Raw genomic sequence first — 18,397 nt, 5'->3', positions numbered from 1 at the left:
ACTTCAGCCCTGGGTTCTCCTGCTTCCTCCACCTCTGGGAGCCTCCTGACTTCAGCCCTGGGTTTTCCTGCTTCCTCCACCTCTGGGAATACGTTAGTAGCGGCACTGAGACTAACTACATGTTAGTTTTCTTTTCCCAGCGAGTGAGCTTTGAAAGGCAGGGGCATGCGCATGTGTGATACAGTTCCACAGTACAGGGTGACTACCGAGCTCTAAAGTGCCGCGGTCACATCCAGGGGACAAGAAGGCTGTGCAAACTCTAGAGAGAGCTCACTGAACAGAGGGCATATGCAGCATTAGGATTCACCTGGGGACAAGCGAGGATAGAACTTAGGGGCTTCAAGTCAAAGTTCAGACTACAACCAGAGCTGTTGCTATAGCATGAAAATACCCTGAAGATAATTTTGTATTTTCTGAGTCCACATAGGTTTGGCTCAAAAAGTTTGCTAGTCCTTTAAATTTGTTTTTACATCTTTGACTTAGTTTTAAATAGTTTTATCTATCTCTAAGGCAGAGTCTGCTTCCCTTCTGCCAAGGTGGGTGTCACGTGGTCAGCTGGGCAGAGGATCAACTGCTAAAGGGGACCGCATGAACGCTGCCTTAGCGGTTACCAAGAGTTCGCCATACACGGAGAATGCCTTGGCCACCTCCCTGGCCCTCTGGTCTCAGCCAGGAATTGCACTGACCTCGGTGGAGCCGGCTGTTGTCCATTGCAGGGAGGGTATTGCGCCTGGGAATGGTAGCAGCTACGGATCTGCTGTTTTCGCCGATTGGAGGTCTTTGCTGAGGGCTGCCCCACCGAGGTGTTTCTGACTGACTTGGCTTGGGGGGCCGGGGTGGGGGAGCTATGGCTGAGTCTCCAGGAGTGGCTACCGTCATGGCATTGTGGTTCTTGTCCAGTGTGAATGTTCGAGGAATCTGGTAGGCTGAGAGGGGAGTGGTTGGAACATCCATATTGTCCACTAGGAGGTCTCCAAACTCCCGGCACAGGGTGTTGCTGGGTGTCTTGAAGGTGTACACATCCTCATCTGTCTCGGACCCTGTGAGGCTGCCCTTGGTGTGGCTGTGTGAAGCCAGGCTACGGGGGAGGTCATAAGTACTGTCTTTGAATTCTGTGTTGTGTCGGCTTGGCTTGGGGAGGCTGTAGAAGCCATGGACTTGTCCGCTGACCCCGTTGATACAGTGTCCATTGCCCTGGGCGATTTTTTGCACGGCGGTATCACTCTTCTGCCGGGTGCCCTGAGAGAAGCTGGCACTCCTAAAAGAGGGAAAAGGGGCAGTGAGGAGGGAGGGGGCAGAGGATGCTCTGAGCATGCGCAGCCAGTTGGCGTGGGAATCCCGAGGCGTCAGACAGACCCGAGGTCGACCTAGTTCCTACCACGTATTAACGCGTGATCTTGAGACTCTACTTTTGGCATCTCCAACACAGCGATTAAAACCATACTATGAAGCCGGGCGGTGGTGGCGCACGCCTTTAATCCCAGCACTCGGGAGGCAGAGGCAGGCGGATCTCTGTGAGTTCGAGGCCAGCCTGGTCTACAAGTGCTAGCTCCAGGACAGGCTCTAAAAAAGCTGCAGAGAAACCCTGTCTTGAAAAACCAAAAAAAAAAGAAAAAAAAGAAAAAAAAACCATACTATGAAGATTATTTAGGAAGTCAACGCTGGTATCTAGCGTGTCTATGCTCCAGCAATGTTAACCTTTGCAAACCTCCTGACTCCTGTGACTGTCCTTGGCGGGGAGCAGGGTCATTCCTGGGCCCCAGAGATACAACTAAACCAGTCGTTTGAACACACACAGGGACAGAAGCGAGGAGACAGTGCCAAGTTGTGGGAGACAGCAAGTCATTTACTCTCTAAAAATACATAGGTAAAATGGGTTCTATTTGGGAGCTGTTCAGGATAGAAAATGCTATTATTTTAAATTATGGTTGAGGGAAATAAGAAAGGAATGGCGAAGAGGGCAGTCTATGTCAGGCCCTAGCATTGCTACTGCCACACCCTGTGACCATCCATCATCAAGATGTTCTCCCAGATGTGACCGAGGAGGTCTCAGTGATGTCTGAGGGGCCACCTGGACCAGAGGCTCTTAGCCTCCCGTTCCACAGGAATGTGGTTAAATTGGATTCTCCGTAAGTGCTTTGAAGGGTGAGGTTTGAACAGCAGGGAGCTTTTCTCTCTCTCTGATGATCAACCCCTTCCGCAGTAATTCTCAGTCTTTTTTGGACCAGAGGTATCTTAGAAACCTAGTAACCCGCCCTGGGAGCTCTTATCAGAATAAGGTGCAGGGAACACCCTCATGGGGTCATTGGTGGATCATCTGATTTCCCTTAGTTCCGCTGCTGGGGACTGGCGACAGATGTGGTCACCAGGCGGTGGTAGAAAATAGCACCCAGAAGCTTAGAAAGACGAAGGGAACCAGGTGTGTGGGCCAGGTTCCTCTTACGAGCTCCCCCCCCCCCAGGTTTCTCTCTCTCTCTCCCTCTCTCTCTGTTTCTCCCATTCCAGTCAATTCCAAACACATAACCAAGCCAGCAGTTAGGGCCCAGGACAGCTGAACATCAGAATCGATGGCAGGTACAGAGTGTGTTCATATTTTCTGTTACTGTCTTTGAATTTCCAGCCCTCTGCCAGATGTCCTCATTTGATTTGTTTATCTGACAAACACTGGCTGATGTCCTCCTTCCTGTCTAGGCCAGACAATGGATCCAGGGATGCCACCTGCTGTGTACTTGGAAACCACTCTAGCCCAGTCTGAGTCTGCCTGGTGGTGGCGCCGCCGAGTGCCAGGAAGGCTTTCTCCCAGGCCTCACGTGAGTGAGAATAGAAAGATGAGCGGGCAGTCCAGCTTCTGACACAGCTTGGCACGTTTAAAGACCTACATGCTGCTCGGGCTGGAGGAAGCATGCAGAAGGTAAGGCAGACAGACACTGCATGATCTCACTTGTATGGACTCCAAATCACTTATCACACAGAAGCAGGGTCACCACCATTATACACAATAAAGTCACGCAATGGCAGTGACAATGTAAAAAGTTCAGGTGGTTTGGTTTAGCTCTATAATAAAAATCTGGTAGCCCAGGGAGACTTTGAGCAGTGGCAGAACATCACAGGCATCCTGCAGTAACAACGGGCACATTCCAGAATGGACTGGTCCCCCTCCTGCCTTGACTTTCTGGTCTTGGGAAGCCAGAATCGAGGGGTTACCCATCCTGATCTCTCAGGACTTTATGCCATCCACTCCAACTTGGTTCCTTCTGATTCCAGGATGCTCTGGTCACCTGCATCCTGCTGATATCTCCCTAGACTAACAACCATCTGTCATCAGTACAGTCTCAGTGACTTAGGGCCACCCCAGCCTTTAGGTTTATTTCTGTCTTATGCTCTAGAGTGTCCTTACCACATTTGCTATATATACTAGACCCCCACTGCCCCTGCCTCCCAAGTGCTGGGATTATAGGCAAGGGCCACCATGTTCTGCTGACCTTTTCTTCTTTTGGTCTACCGTATTGAAATCTTCGTTCCTTCATTTTCCCCCTGTGTAGTCTTGGTTTTCCTGGCACTAGTTCTGTAGATCAGGCAGGCCTAGAATTCACAGAGATCCACCTGCCCCTGCCTCCCGCATGCTGGAATTAAATTAAAGGCATGTACCATCCAGCTTAGTTTATTTTTTTTTTTCAATTGTGCCGAAGATTAAACCAGGGCCTTGTAAATGTTAGGTGGACGTTCTACTCTGAGCTACATTCCTGGCCAAAAACCTTTCTCTTTAGACACCATTAAGTTATGTTCCAGGTTTCCTCAGCCTCAGAATCCTCCTCTGTAGTTGACAGAACTACTCCCTCATTTCCAAACACGGTGCCATGTCTATACTCCAGCCCTGGCCTTGTAGGACTCATGACTCTCGGGAATGGTCTCCAGCATAACAGAACCCGCTTCCTTCTGCTGCTTCCACAGCACCCTGGGCTTCTGATGTGGACCTCAGATAACAGTGAAGCGGGGTGAGGGGGATTGTTCACTGCTTCAACATCCAGCAAAAGGAGATGAATAAAGTGGACCCCTTGTTCTGGATCCCTACGCAGATGATGAGAATCAATGGAAAGAATTACAAGACCTGAGAACCCCTATAGCTTCTCCTACTTTCATGTAAGTCCTTTACCAGGACATCTGAAGATGCTTCTGTGGAGGGATGCCTGGAGCTCATAGGTTTGGTGAGAGTCTCTCTTGCTTATTCCCGACTGCTGACTGCTGCAGGGATAAATGGCAGATGGGGCCACCATTTTGCGTTTATGCTCTGTTTTAATATCTCTTTGACTTTTAGAAATGGTTTCTCAATTTTTCTAGTCACATAGTTCACATTTCTTTTATACATTTTCATATAATTTTATGACTAATACTGTCCTACGATTTTGCTTTTTTTCCTACTCTATTAGATTCTTAAGTATATTAATGATGGAGGGACCAGTTTGATTTTTAATGAGTATATTTCTCTTTTTGGTTTTTGGAGACGGGGTTTCTCTGTGTACCCCTGGCTGTCCTAGAGCTTGCTTTGTAGACCAGATCAGTAAGGCCGGAGAAAGAAGTAAAGGGGATACAAACAGAAAAAGGAAGAGGTAGAATTATCTGTTTTCAGATGATAAGACCCTAATGATTCTAACAGCTGATTAGATCTGGTAAACACGTCCAGCACAGGAGCAGGATACAAAAACCATTCAAAATTTAAAATGAACTTTTAATTCATTTTAAATGTAATCAGGAAAAAAAAGACTGCACTCACAACAGCTCACCAAAGAAACAAACCCAGGAATAAACATAGCTCAGGGTAGCAGCAAAGCCGCATGGTCGCCTTGAGAAACCCTCACAGCCACTCCTGAGGACAAACACGAGTGTGAAGTGGAGATACCACCTTGTCTCCATGTCTTCCCACCCCTCAGAAGGATCTTACCGTACCTGCTTGAAGTCACAGTCACCTACAGAGGAGGGATGTCCCAGTGAAAAGTGGTGTAGGGACTAAAGCCCAGGGGAGGCTGAACTGGGTCCTGCAGGGTTCAGAGCACAGGATTCTGTAACGGCACTCTCTCCTCTGACATGGCTACTTCTCACTGCCGTGGCTGCTCAACCTTTCTCCGGAGACAGAACCCTGCTTCTTTCCTCCGAACCCACACTATGGCAGCCTTATTTATGCAGACTGTCATGGTAAAAGTGTAGACAGATTGGGATACCACGTCCACACTCATGCACCCCAGTGAGAACTCATGTTCGAGTTGATACCCTGATGGGCAAAACTCAAGAACACTGCAAAACCGTCACCCTTGCCTTCCCAGCCTGAGAGCACCACAGAGTAACACATGATACAAGGTACAAGAGCAAAGAGCATCTTTCAGTGTATAGATTTATGGGAAAGCCTCCCTGGTTCCCTAGACATTATTCTGAGCTGGAAAATCCTCACAGAGGAGCCATAGAAAAGTCAACTTATGGGAACAGTAATTCAAAGTCTCTAATAAGGCATCACTCCGAATGTGTATATGATCCAAACCCCAACTCCAGAGTCCAGGAAGCTAAGAAAAAGAAACTTCACTTTCTAGAATGGAATGTAGAAAGGAATACATTCTGAGCAGAACTGAAACTTAGCTCACGGAAACATGCTTTCTTTCCGAATAAGTAAATCAGAACACATAGTGAGATAGAACAAAAATAAATAAGTGCAGCCAAGGAAACCAAAGCCCCTCTACAATAAAAACTCTAACGGAGAATAAGGTGGAAGACAGTACCTGAGCATGGGGAGACACTTCATGCGCATGGATTAGCAGAATAAATGAAACAGCTGCACCTACAGATTTAATGCAGTTCCCACAAAACTGAAATGATACTCTTCACGCAACTAGAAAAATCAATTCTAAAGTTCGTATGGAAACACACTCCCATACCCATACGCCCTCAAAGCACTCTGGTGTTCCTGAACTTAGAGGGATTGTCTCAGCTCCCTCCCAATCAGCATAATGCTGGTTATGAATCTGTCATAATAGCTTTTACTATCATATAAGCTTTCTGTTCCTAATTTGTTAAAGCCTTTTATCAGAAGACATTTCTGAATTTTATCCAATACTTTTTATGAATCTATTGCGATAACATAATTTTTACCTTTCACTTTACAGACGCTGTGTGTTACGTTTTTGATTTGTAAACCATCCTTGCATCTGCCTCCTTGGAAAGAGATCACAGTGAACGATCTCTTTTTTAAAAAAAATCATTACATTCATCCATTTGCTTTTTTGGTGTGTGAGTGTTTTGGCACAGTTATGCCATAGCATGTGTGCGGAGATCAGATGACAATTTGTAGAGCTCATTTTCTCTTTCGACCATGTGGAGCCCATGGAGTAGACTTAACAGGTTTGGCAGCAAGCACCTTTACCTGCTGAGGTATATGTGTGTGTGTGTGTGTGTGTGTGTGTGAGAGAGAGAGAGAGAGAGAGAGAGAGAGAGAGAGACAGACAGAGAGAGAGATTTCATGTGCTATTGAATATGATTTGCTGGTGTTTCGTGGAGAAGTTTTGCATTTATTCATCAAAGACACTGATCCACAGCTTGCTTTCTTCTTCCTTCCTGGTAATGTTTGGTTTTGGTAACAGGGCCATTCTGGGCTCCTAGAATGAATGTAGAAGGGCCCTTTACTTTATGATCCTTGGAATAACTAGAGAAGAATCAGTATTAATTCTTACTCAAAGGTTTCACAAAACTCAAGAGCAAATCCAGCTGGTCCTAGGTTGGTTTTTTTTTTTTCTTGGCAAGGATGCTCCTCTTTACCTATATGGTACTGGCTACAATGGCTTCCATTCTACTCTATGTCTGTTCTAAGCCGGAGTTAACAGCCCCGGAACTTGCTTTGTAGATCAGGCTCTACTCTAATTTATTTGCATCTTTTCTCCTTAGTTAGTCTACCTTAAAAGACTGTTAATTTTATTTAGCTTTTCAAGAACCCAGTTCTTTAATGATCTCCTGTGGCTTTTTCTCCTTTAGTCTCTGTTACACGTGTGGTGTGAAATGACCCACGGTTCCCCATGGAGGCCCTGTTGTCTCCTACCTCGCATTTTCTGTCCTCCGGCTGATGCACTGGTGCAGGTAGAGATATTCCTGAGGCGCACTGGTGGACAAGGCTGGCTGGATGTGGCTTGACACGGGGGGCTCAAACGTGAACAGAGTGGGTTGGCTGGAGTGGGAAGGGGCGGAGGACTTCCTTTCTCGGAGCAGGTGGTGGCTGGAGCTGCTGAACTCAGCTGGAGAAGAGCGGGGACCGTGGCCGGCTGAAGAAAGGTTTCTCAGGGAGTCTGTGGAAAGAAGAGCGAGCTCTGTGAGTGAAAGAAGGAAGGGATCCGGGGTGGCGGTGGCGCACGCCTTTAACCCAGCACTCGGGATGCAGAGGCAGGCGGATCTCTGTGAGTTCGAGGCCAGCCTGGACTACAGAGTGAGTTCCAGAAAACCAGAGCTACATAGAGAAACCCTGTCCCCAAACAACAACAAAACCTCAAGAAACAAATAAGTCAAGGCTTCTAGGACCGAGTCATGTAAGGTTCCTGCTGTTACTATCCCCCTGGAAGCTTCTGGCTCTGCTGAAGGACACATTGCTTACCTAAGACTCACCGACTCAGTCCAGAACTTTGCCTTTCTGCGATAAAGCACAAACACATCCAAGCTGCCCTTCAAACTAGACCCTGCTCGTCTGGGTGTTCTTCCATTTCTCTCCAAGGACAACTTGGTTCTCTGTTCCCTACTTTTCTCTGTCCACTGATCCTTCTTTGTTTTTTCTTATCTCAAACTCTCCTCTTGTTAGATTAGGAAGGAAGCGAGGTATTTGAGGACAGAAAAAGGCTTAGAGTACTACAACCCGAGCTCAGAGCCTTATTCATGAGCTGCTTCTTTAAAGCTTGGTCCTCATTCCCTAGTCTGACCTACTTCCTGCTTTCTCACCACACACAAGCAAAGCAGATGGAAGCATCCTCAGTCTCTGAGCATAGTGGCTTTTTTTTTCTGTGATTCTTTGTTTCCCCTTATACTGCTCCTTCGTCTTGGGTTTCATCTCTACACTCCTAGCAAACTGTTATGAAGACCTCAAGATCCCATGCAGATTCTACATTCCCACAAAACCTTCTTGAATGCTTTATTTCCTTTCTGGGTGCTGACCGGTTCCAGGGCACACTTCCTTCAGATCTCTGGTCACTCTGCTCTTGCTCTTGGTTTCTGAGAAGTGTGTCAGTGAGGTTATATACATTCCCAGCATTTACCTATATCGACGGTTATGTAAGAAAAACCTTTACTATTTAAAAATTCCAACAGTGAAACTTATGTTCTTAAGAAATACGGGTATAAAGGTATAAATGAGTGCAGGTGACGTGTCAGGTGGGGAGGACCATTTTGGGGATGATGGCTTTCTAAGTTATCCAGATCCTATCGGAGGAGACAAGGTTCTTCGGCTACTCTCTCTTCTGACCTATTTCAAGCTGTGCCATCCGCATGGCCCAAGGCAGGGTCACCGGAGCATTAATGCTCTACAGTGCTAATTACTCTCTGGTCACTCCCCATCCTGGGAAGGGCATCCTCTGTCAGGGCAGAGGAGAGAAAGCCAATGAGCCTCTGGGGAAAAAACTGCTCAAGAGCTGTAATGATCTCCAAAATGAATTCCTATAACAGGTCTCCTAGTGACCTGGGTGTTTGTTAACAGAATCAATGCATCTGTTATTCCATTAGGTTTGCAGAATGAACTCTCTAATGGTGAATGAGAGACAGTTTATACCAGGGACAGTAGTCATGGCACCGGAGGAGGAACACAGCTGTTCTGCCTGAGAAGACACAGGGGAGGGATAAGAAGCCCTCTGATAAGGTTCTACACTCTCAGTTGACTATCTGGCTTCCTCTTGCTCTGTCTACATCTTCATTCCTCAGGACCTAGTTCTAGACCGTCCTGTGACGGATTGCTCTCACACCTCATCTCCAGCTCGGGTCGACCTGGCTCCCTCCTGTACACACCCCCTACCTGCTGGGCTCTTCTTCCCTTGTATGTCCAGTCAGGTGGTTGAGATGAGCAACCTCAGCCAATGTCCTCCCAGTCCAGTGCTTCCTGCCTCAGGGAAACACACACCAACACCTTTCTCATCAGTCAGTCGGCCAAGCCAGCAGCTCGCGACTGCCCTGCGTCCCCGCCACCGTGTCAGCCTGGCACTGCCCCACTTAGAGATGGCGGCTTCTCCTTACGATGCCTACAGAGCTCTGCCTCCTCTGAATACTATTTTCTTGTTTATTTGTTCAACTGTATTTCTTACTGATGCTTCTTGCACTCCAGAGGATTTCCAGGAACATGCCGGGCTCCTTCCTCAGACTGAAACTCGGTGAAGCCAGAGATTCCAACCCTTTCCTAACAGCTGTGGCCTTGGGTCATGCCTCCTGAATCGCGTGACTTAATATTTGTTGGCCAAACAAATGAGACACAAAGGATAAATAAAGCGCTACGTCTTCAGTAACAGTTACCGATTTCTCATTGCCTTCAGAATAAAGGTGCCTCGGTGTGACGATGAAGGGTATTTTGTAATAACCTGTCTACTTTATCGTGTTGCCCAGTGCCTCCCTCACTCCTGCAATGAATGATTGATTGGTCCATGTGCACAAATAAAGGAACGGCCATCTTTGCCCCACAGCCCTCTGCCTTCAGCGCAGACTGGAGTCAATCTGGGACTCGGTGTACTCATTTGCCTCTCAGAGTCACAGGGAATTGGAAGACATAGACAAAGCTTTCTTACTTTGATTTACTCATCTTCTTGTGTTTGTGTTGGGGGCTGGACATGTGTGTCTACCTAAAGAGGATCTCTACATAGTGAGATAAAACATCTCTGAATCATGGGGCTATCTATCTCCTGGTGCCTGGCTCTTTGGGAGCTGGCTTTCCTTCTACCATGTGGATCCAGGGGTGGGGTGGAGTGGTGGAATCAGGCTGTCAGACTTGGCATCAAGTGCCTTTACCTGCTCAACCTTCTCACAGGCCGGAGACAAGTCTTGACAGTGGGGTATACATAATCTCACACGCATGTTCCAATTGTTTCTGTATCTCCAGCAATGTACCTGCCTGGGTACATTCAATACATATTTATTGAATGAGTGTGTTGAATAAGTAAAAAGATTTTCCATAGCACACAAATCCAAATGTGTTTGTTCCTTGTGGTCAAGATCTGTATTTTATGTGTTAGTAAGATGAAGCGGAGAGCTGGGGTGAGCTGGGCCCTCCATGAGACCACTGATGCTTCTATGTAGCTCTAGAAAAGCTCTGTTAAAGCTAGCTCACACCAACCCTGCAGCTTCAAAAGAGCTCTGCCTGGCCTGACATTGTAGTTCATACCTGTAACAGCCCTGCAGAGCCCTGGGCAGGGGAAGCACTGCAAGTCTGAGGGAAGCCTGCACTGCATGAATTCCAGTGAGATCTCTGCCTTGGGTTTGGGGAGATGGCTCAGGGGTTAAGAGCACTTGCTGTTCTAGTCGAGGACTGGGATTTGGCTCACAACTGTCTCTGGCTTCAGTTCCAGGGTATCTGACACCTTTGTCTGGTCTCCTTGGGCACCAGGCACTCACAGTATGCACATAAATTTGTCCCCATATGTCCCCAACTATATTCTAAATATCTGTCCTTTATACTCATGGATAAGTGTAGTCCTGACCCCTCGTCAAGGAAATTTCTCTGCCGCAGATGGAGACTATCATAGAAAACCACAACCAATCAGAATGCAGAGTTGTGGAGCCTGGTCTCAAGGGCTGGAAGTACAATACAAATTCTGCACCCAAGGCTTAGGGATCACTGCAGTACAATACAAATTCTGCACCCAAGGCTTAGGGATCACTGCAGAAGATGGGGTGGAGAGATTGTAAGAGCCAAAGGAACAGGGAGTTTGTCACGAAATTATCTCCTATGGATGTCAGAGTCTACATTTATTAAGTCTCAACAACATGATTTCTAAACAGGAGCTGAACAAGAAAAGCAATAGGCATGCTAACATGGATAGGGTGTGGTCAGAGACAGGAAGGCTTCAGACCTACATAAAGAACCACAGGCAACTAAGGAATGCTAGAGCCAGAGAAGCCTTCCACAGGGAAGAGCACACCAATTGGTTATCCAATACCGAATGGCCTTTGAAAATATAAAGGCATCATTCAGACTGAGAAGGCTGTATTTAGGAATCAAGATAAATAAATATATATGCAACAACAATGAAAAAAAGAGACCATGGGTTTGAAAGAAGGCAAGGAGGGTGACATGGGGGGAATTTGAAGGAAGGAAAGAGAAGGGAGAGATGACAGGACTATGTTATAATCTCAAAAAGAAGACAAAGCATGCACGTGCATACACACGTGCGTACACACACAACACCCCCATAACATGACCTCAAAAAAAAAAATCAAATGAATCCCAAGTTTCATACAAGGTCTTCTTGCTTACTTTAGGAATAATAATATGATAATAATAATTAGTAAAACCTGAATTCAGCTTACTGGAATAAGGTGTCCTCATTCTGGACACAGAAGGCACAGTATCCCTGGAGCCCTTTGCTCATGGAAAGCAGCCTCTGCACCATCCAGGGCGTGCTGGGGGATGCTGTCCTCACTCTCCTTGTCGGCTGCAGGCAGTGTATCAGCCAGCTTGGGCTCTGTGCTACTCTGCTTTGTTCCTTACAGCTGTTCCTTTTAGGCTGCAATGGTCTTCAGTAATTGGAGTGTGTTTTACATGCGTGTTCTAGATAGGGCTTAGTAGTGCTATGACTTAAGACTCCATAAGCACTCAGAGTCCTAGACTATAATTAAAAATTTTCAAAATTAGGGGATGGAGAGATGGCTCAGAGGTTAAGAGCACCGGCCGCTCTAACAGAGGTCCTGAGTTCAATTTCCAACATCCACATAGTGGCTCACAACCATCTGTAATGAGATCTGGTGCCCTCTTCTGGCCTGCAGGCAGACTTGCAGGAAGAACACTGGGTTGTAGGAGGAAGGCCCCAGCCCCTTAGCCCCAGAATAATAGTCACACAGAAACTGTATCAATTAAATCACTGCTTGGCCCATTAGCTCTAGCTTCTCATGGGCTAACTCTTACACCTTAATTTAGCTCATCTCCATTAATCTGTGCATCTACCAGCAAAGTTTCAACACGTCTGTCTCTGGCAGTGGCTTCATGGCATCTCCCTGACTCAGCGCTTCTTTCTCACAGCATTCAGTTTAGTTTTTCCTGCCCACTTTTGTTTTGCCCTGCTCTGCTATAAGCTCAAAGCAGTTTTTTATTAATCAGTGGTTTTCACAGCATACAGAGGGGAATCCCACATCACCGGGTACATAATCTTTTTCTTTTTTTTTTTTAAATTCAAAATTATATCCAAATATTTCACAGCACAAACTCTCCATGGGGTGACATATCAAACAGAAAAGGATGCATCAAGTAAACAACTGAGAGGTTGGATTCCTCCTGTAACTGTGCCTCTGGTTTGCTATTTAAGTCTTAGCAAGTAGGCTGCTTGCCTTTGATGGACCTTACCCACCTCAACTGTGGAAAGTTACAAGTACCGCACACCCTACCACTAATTATTGAGGGTTGCCAAAAGGATAGAATTGAAGCATACACACCCAAAATCATACATGCATGTTTCTGACAGCACTATTCATGAAGTCACCCAAACTGGAGCTGGAGAGACGGCTCAGTGGTTAAGAGCACTGGCTGCTCTTGCGGAGGATCCTAGCACCAATGCTGTGATTCAGACCACATCAGAAACTCCAGCTCCAGGGGCTCCAGCCATCTTCTGACCCTCCCAGGCACCAGATGCACCACACAGTGCACATATTTACCTGTCACATAAGGATAAGTAAAACTTAAGGAGAAATAGCCCAACTTGCCCACTGACTAATGAGTGGCCAAATAAAACGCGGCGGTCCGCAAAGTGGAGTCACAGGCGTACGCACGAATGAGATACTGATGCGCAGCGTTCTGACGAACCTTCAGGACTTCGTAAAGGAAGACAGCTAGAAGAGATGGAGACCACACAGTGTAACTTCTGTGCAGGGTTTGGAAATCCAGACAAATCCACAGACAGACAAAGCAGGCACAATGAATGCTTAAGACTGAGCAGTGGGTGGGGGTGGGCCGGTCAAAAGGGAGCGTGACCGCTAAGGACTATAAGGTTCCTTGGGAACAATGAAATATTTAAAAATTAAGACTGTGGAGAGGGCTGCATATCCATATAAACACACTAAAACCCGCTGGACTGTATATGTGATAGGCGAATTTAATGGTATGTGAAATAAATCTCATTAAAGATTTAGACATACAGTTTAATAATTTCCCAACAAGCTAAATATACCTATCCCCTCCAAAAAGACCCAGCAGTCTCACATGTAGGTATATGTCCTAGAGAAATAAAAAATTATGTCTTTAAAATGAACTTATACAGAAATATGTTCAGGGTCAGTGAGACAGCTCAGTGTGTAAGGGTGCTCGCTGCCAATGCTGGCTACCTGAGTTTCATAGCCAGGATCAAACTTTACCTATCGTCGTAGCCCAAAACATCAGGTACTAGATTGTCACGATGATTGAATAACTTGCATGCTGCAGATGGGTTATAAAAGACCATACGTGTCTGGGCACGGCGACACATACCCTGGGATCCTGGGAGTTCAAGGTCATGCTTGGCTAAGCAGTGAGCTTGAGGCCAGTCTGGGAAATACAGTGAGATTGTGTCTCAAACATCAGAACAAAACAACAGAAAACCAAACAAGACCTCACACACACATACAAATCCCTGCAAACTATTAAGTGTGGGCAGAGATCAATAGCATCTAATCATCTGTTCCTGCCAGGCATAGAAGCTCGTGTCTACATTCCCAGCATTCGGGAGACTGAGGCAGGAAAAACGACTGTGAGTTCAAGGCTAGCCTGGGTTATGTAGTGGATTCTAGGTTGGTCAAGGATACATAATGAGACCCTGTCTCAAAAAAGGGGGGGAGGAGGAGGAAGTCACAGTGGCACACCCTTTTAACCCAGACATTAAGGAGGTAGAGGCAGAAAAATCATGATGTGTTTGACGTCGCCCTGATTTACACAGCAAGTACCAGGCCAGCCAGGATTGCATACTGAGAACCTGCCTCAAAACACAAGGTTCATCCGACCTTTATTTCTTCCTTATTTCCTTTCTGAAGTGAAAACTGAGCATGTGTAGACACCAGTCCTCACGGAAGTGGTAGATACTCGACGAAGAGACCTTGCCCCTTTTCCATTTTCGTCATCCTGTGCCCCCTCCTTTACTCCCTTTCACCCCGTAATTACAGCAGGGCAATACGACTTGGAGACCCAAGTGAGCTGGAAAATCCTTTCCAGACAGTGACCTTCATGTCTGGACAGCAGTCAGTTCACTCAGACCCCAAGTCTGGTTCCTCCGGCATCAGACTGAGGTCGCGCCCAGTTTGCAGCTTTCGCTCCTGCCTTTGGAGCTGGGAGGATAATGCTTGGCCCACAATCCCCATGCTATGTGGCTGCTGTCAGAGTCGAGGTCAGAGAGTGAAGCAGACCATGCACAGGTATAAAATGTTTGCAACGTTTGTTTGTATTGCCTGGAACCTTTGGAGAGAAGAAAATATGGCATAGACAAAGGAAAAAGGTGAGACGACGTATGGCCGGGATGTTTTTGGTATGAGATGGACATGCTGTTGCCACGATGTGTCCTGGGTTGCTAGGAAGGTCAGCTACACGGATAGAAGGGAGGTTTCCAGACTCCTGGCCTGGCTTCTATCTCTAAGTCTAGACTAAAGATAACGGCTGCAAATGTCTGGGTCGGTTTGTTTTCTTTTAAGCAGGGTTTTATTTTTTTCCTTTTCTTCCTGGCTTCTTTTTACGGCTCCACAGAATCACTCCCCTTCCTTTCCACAACCACCCCTGGGAAGGCTGCCCAGCATGCAAGTCCTCCTCCCACCGCCCTGCAAAACTGCAGGAATGCTCAGAGGGTGTCAGGGGAGGAGCTCTGCCCAGGCCAGGCCAGCCATCAACAGGCTGGTGATAACAGCGCAGGAAAGGAGACCTGGCCGGGGTTTCTGGAAAAGATGACTGGCCGTACAGCCAGTTCCCTTATCGTTATCTCTATTTCTTCTCTCCAAACAATCCGCATCCCTAAAAGTCTCAGTGGGTCTCAGAATCCAGACCCAGGGAGACCAAAATACTGGAGACGAGGCTGGACCCAAAGCCTGTCTCTGCTAACTCTGAGCTCCGTGACTTGGGCGTGGAAGGATTCGAGATCATCTTGTAGGAAGCATTTGGCATATCCCTTCTTACTGGGAGACTTCAAGAAGGCCAAGAGGGATGAGCTGGATGTATGGATGGCAGCTACCCTAGATGCTCCACGGGGAACTACTAAGAACAGAGAGCCAACAGCGTCTACAAATGAGAACTACTATTTACCCAGCACTTACTAAGTACTCCTAGTCACCCTGTGAGGACGAGCTCTTCCTGCTTCCTGCAAGGACATGGGTTTGGTTCTCAGCACCACACTGGGCAGCCTACAATGGTGCATAATTCCAGTGCCAGGGTGATTTGACACCTCTGCCTCTTCAAAGCACTTGTAGTCATGTTCCTACACACATGTGCCCAAGCCGCAGAGCTCAGAAAGTTCAACGAAGGAACAAACGCCTCTAAACCTTTTCTTTGTATCACTGAAATTATAAAGCAAAAGCCATCCATGTTCTGACTAGCCTCTTAGAGCAGCTCCTCACAGCTAATTCCCAAGCAGCAGGATCCAAGTCCTAAAATCTAAACTCTGAAATCACTTTACTTTTGCTCTGGGCAAAACATTGAATGTTGTTATATGAGGACTCATGCCCCTGACAGCCATGCCAAATGCTGAGGAGGCTCCGCAGAGCAGCGTCATTGTGTTTTCAATTGTGCTGAGGATCAAACCCAGGGCCTGATAGATGCACTGCTGCTCAGCAGCACCACCCAGTCGATAAAAAGCAATAATTTAATTCTTGATAAACCGTTGTTTTTTGTTTCAAGAAGCGGGTTGGTAGAGGGGAGCTTCTAAAGGTCTAGGAAGAGATAACGGTCGACGGGAGAGTTTTAAAGACAGAACGGTAGAGGATCTGAAGAGCAGATGTTCCTATAATAAAGCTCACTAGAAAAACAGATGGGGCAAGAACTAAAAAGACGTGAGACAAGAGGGAAGGGCGAGGCTGGGTTGACGGTTCCAGGTCATTTGAACTCATTACTACAAGCTCGAAATTATTGACAAAACCATAATTCTCAGTCTTTCCATACATACCATAATTAGGGAGCAACTGCTAACGATAAGGGCAAACAGACAAAAAGGCTCCACTGACTAGTTAACCTCACCCAGTGGCAACAGCAGATCCCTTGGAGCCCAGTTCATTCACCACTGTTCGTCCTCCCCGAAGCTTTCATTGATTTCATTGACCGTTCAAGGAACAGTGGCCCAGGGAAGGGAAACTGCTGGTCCAAGGCTCTACAGTGAGATCAGACATGAACCATGGAGCTGGAACTCAAATCTCTCGGTCTATGAACGAGGCAGTATTCTCTACAGCCTGGGAATCTATAAGGAGTCTTGAGATCTGACCACTAGAACACTGGCTGGCTGGAGGGTTGTTCTGTTCTGGGTTTATAATGTTTTGCTATAAGTAAACATCTGTTAGATCAAACTTAAAGACCACTATAAATAATTCTCCATGTTCAAAAACATGTCTTCTAGTGTCTATAATCGTCACAAAGCAGAGGAAGTTGAAAGAGGTGGCAGAGGCAGCGTGAGAGCCCCAGAGACCTTCCTGTGAGTGCCGCTCTCTCACCCCCTCTGCGGAAGAATCCGAGAAAGAACATCTCAGCGCTTGGGGCAGCCAAGTCAGAACATCCTGACCTTGGCACAGATGATCCTGAGGTATATATTAGCGGAAATTGATTCTGGGAAATGCGCAGAGGAAAGGCAGAGAGTGGTTGTAGCTTAGTGCTGTGGCTCTTGGTTACTCGTCCTTAGAGGACTCTTTGCCCCAGAATAGCCCCCTTAGAGACACAAATGCCTTCCATCAGGCCTCTAGCCGGGGTCAATCATGCCTTAGGTTCGCCTGGGATTTTAGTTGGGAATTCACAAACCTGCCACATAAAACAAGACCTACAAGCCTTACAAGTCAGGATCCCAATCACTGTTTCTCTAACGATGCTTCGCACGGCGTTCCAGGCCTAGCAAAAGCCTGGGTTTCGATAAGAAATCCGTTCAGTCAGAATTTTCCCTCCCTGGGATCAGCAGAAAGAATGAGCGGCCCCAGGCTCCAAATTCTCTCGGGCTGGAAGAAGCTGTTCCCACTGTGTGACGTTTGCTGGGCTGTGTATGTTTCTGGCTTTGGACAATGAGTCTGTATTTAGGCAGGCCCTGTCCTGCTCATTCGCGAGTGATCAGGTTAGCAAGCTCTGTTGTCACCTTACCAAGCGAGACACCCACCTTTCTCCTCTTCCTTTCTTGGGAACTTAGGTTGGTTAGGGGTCCCTGTTGAAAGGTAGTCCCCTCAAAATGTTCGCTCATACTTGAAATAAAGCTGGTTTGGGGGTAGGGTGGGGAGATGGGGAGAGAGTGCTGGGCGTGGAACCCAAGGCCACATACGTTTGCGGTCACTAGAACGAAACACTCTTGTCATTTCTGAGTCATAAGCGTTCTCCATAGGGACTACACTAGCAATCTCAGGCCAGTCTCAAGGGGTGGAGCTTGTCCTTGATTTACCAGCTCCCACCACAGAAGCAAAGCACTCATCTATATTCATGGGAGTAGTTCCATCTTCCTCCTAAGGAACTCTGGGAACCCATTAGCATTCCTTGGGGGAATCAGTCCATATAGTGGGTACCATAAGTTCAGATTTTAGGGATGCATTTTGAACCTTGAAAACTTTCCATGAAAATATATATATAAAAAAACATTAACAATACATAAAGCGAACCAACTTTGTCAGATGGAAATGTTGCTCCTTTCTCAGTGACTCTAAGGCAGCCAGTGACTGGTATAAACTCCACAACTGTGGGAGCTCACGGAGAAGCATCCGCCGTGGGATTAATTGAACAATAGCTTAAACTGATCAGTTTGGATGTGATGCTGGGATTCTAAGAGCTTTAGCTTCCCCTAGGGAACAAGAAGGCATGCAAAAGCATCTGAAGGGAAACACTGGCTCCAGGAGAGGAAGTGTGATGTTAGGGAAGGAACTTGAGATTTGGAGCCCAGATCCTTGTGCACTAGCAACAAAACTGAGGGAGGCTAAAAGCCTTTGGTTTGCACAGTTTGTAAAGTGATGGAGGAGTGTCTATGTGTTACTTTCATTATTAATAAAGAAACTGCCTTGGCCCTTTAAGAGA

The 18,397-nt window shown here is 46.8% G+C and overlaps 1 protein-coding gene and 1 long non-coding RNA gene across 2 annotated transcripts in view; one reads left to right on the top strand and one right to left on the bottom strand.

Moving 5' to 3' along the window:
• The window catches only part of Gab2 (GRB2 associated binding protein 2), a 139,463-nt gene that overhangs the window by 5,773 nt on the left and 115,293 nt on the right, over nt 1–18,397 (bottom strand). The window contains exons 3-4 of the mRNA XM_038313706.1: nt 7,076–7,319; nt 687–1,258 (exon numbers count right to left, since the gene is read on the bottom strand). Coding sequence (XP_038169634.1) covers nt 687–1,258; nt 7,076–7,319 — 816 coding nt within the window. The remainder of the gene's footprint in view (nt 1–686; nt 1,259–7,075; nt 7,320–18,397) is intronic.
• On the top strand, nt 6,808–9,527 carry LOC119802649. Its single transcript, XR_005283486.1, has 3 exons — nt 6,808–7,342; nt 8,737–8,869; nt 9,329–9,527. It is a non-coding gene; the product is annotated as an uncharacterized LOC119802649 (long non-coding RNA).

The sequence above is a fragment of the Arvicola amphibius genome, chromosome 12 (genome assembly GCF_903992535.2).
Source record: "Arvicola amphibius chromosome 12, mArvAmp1.2, whole genome shotgun sequence".
Taxonomy (NCBI): domain Eukaryota; kingdom Metazoa; phylum Chordata; class Mammalia; order Rodentia; family Cricetidae; genus Arvicola; species Arvicola amphibius.
This window is presented reverse-complemented; position numbering and strand designations above follow the sequence as displayed.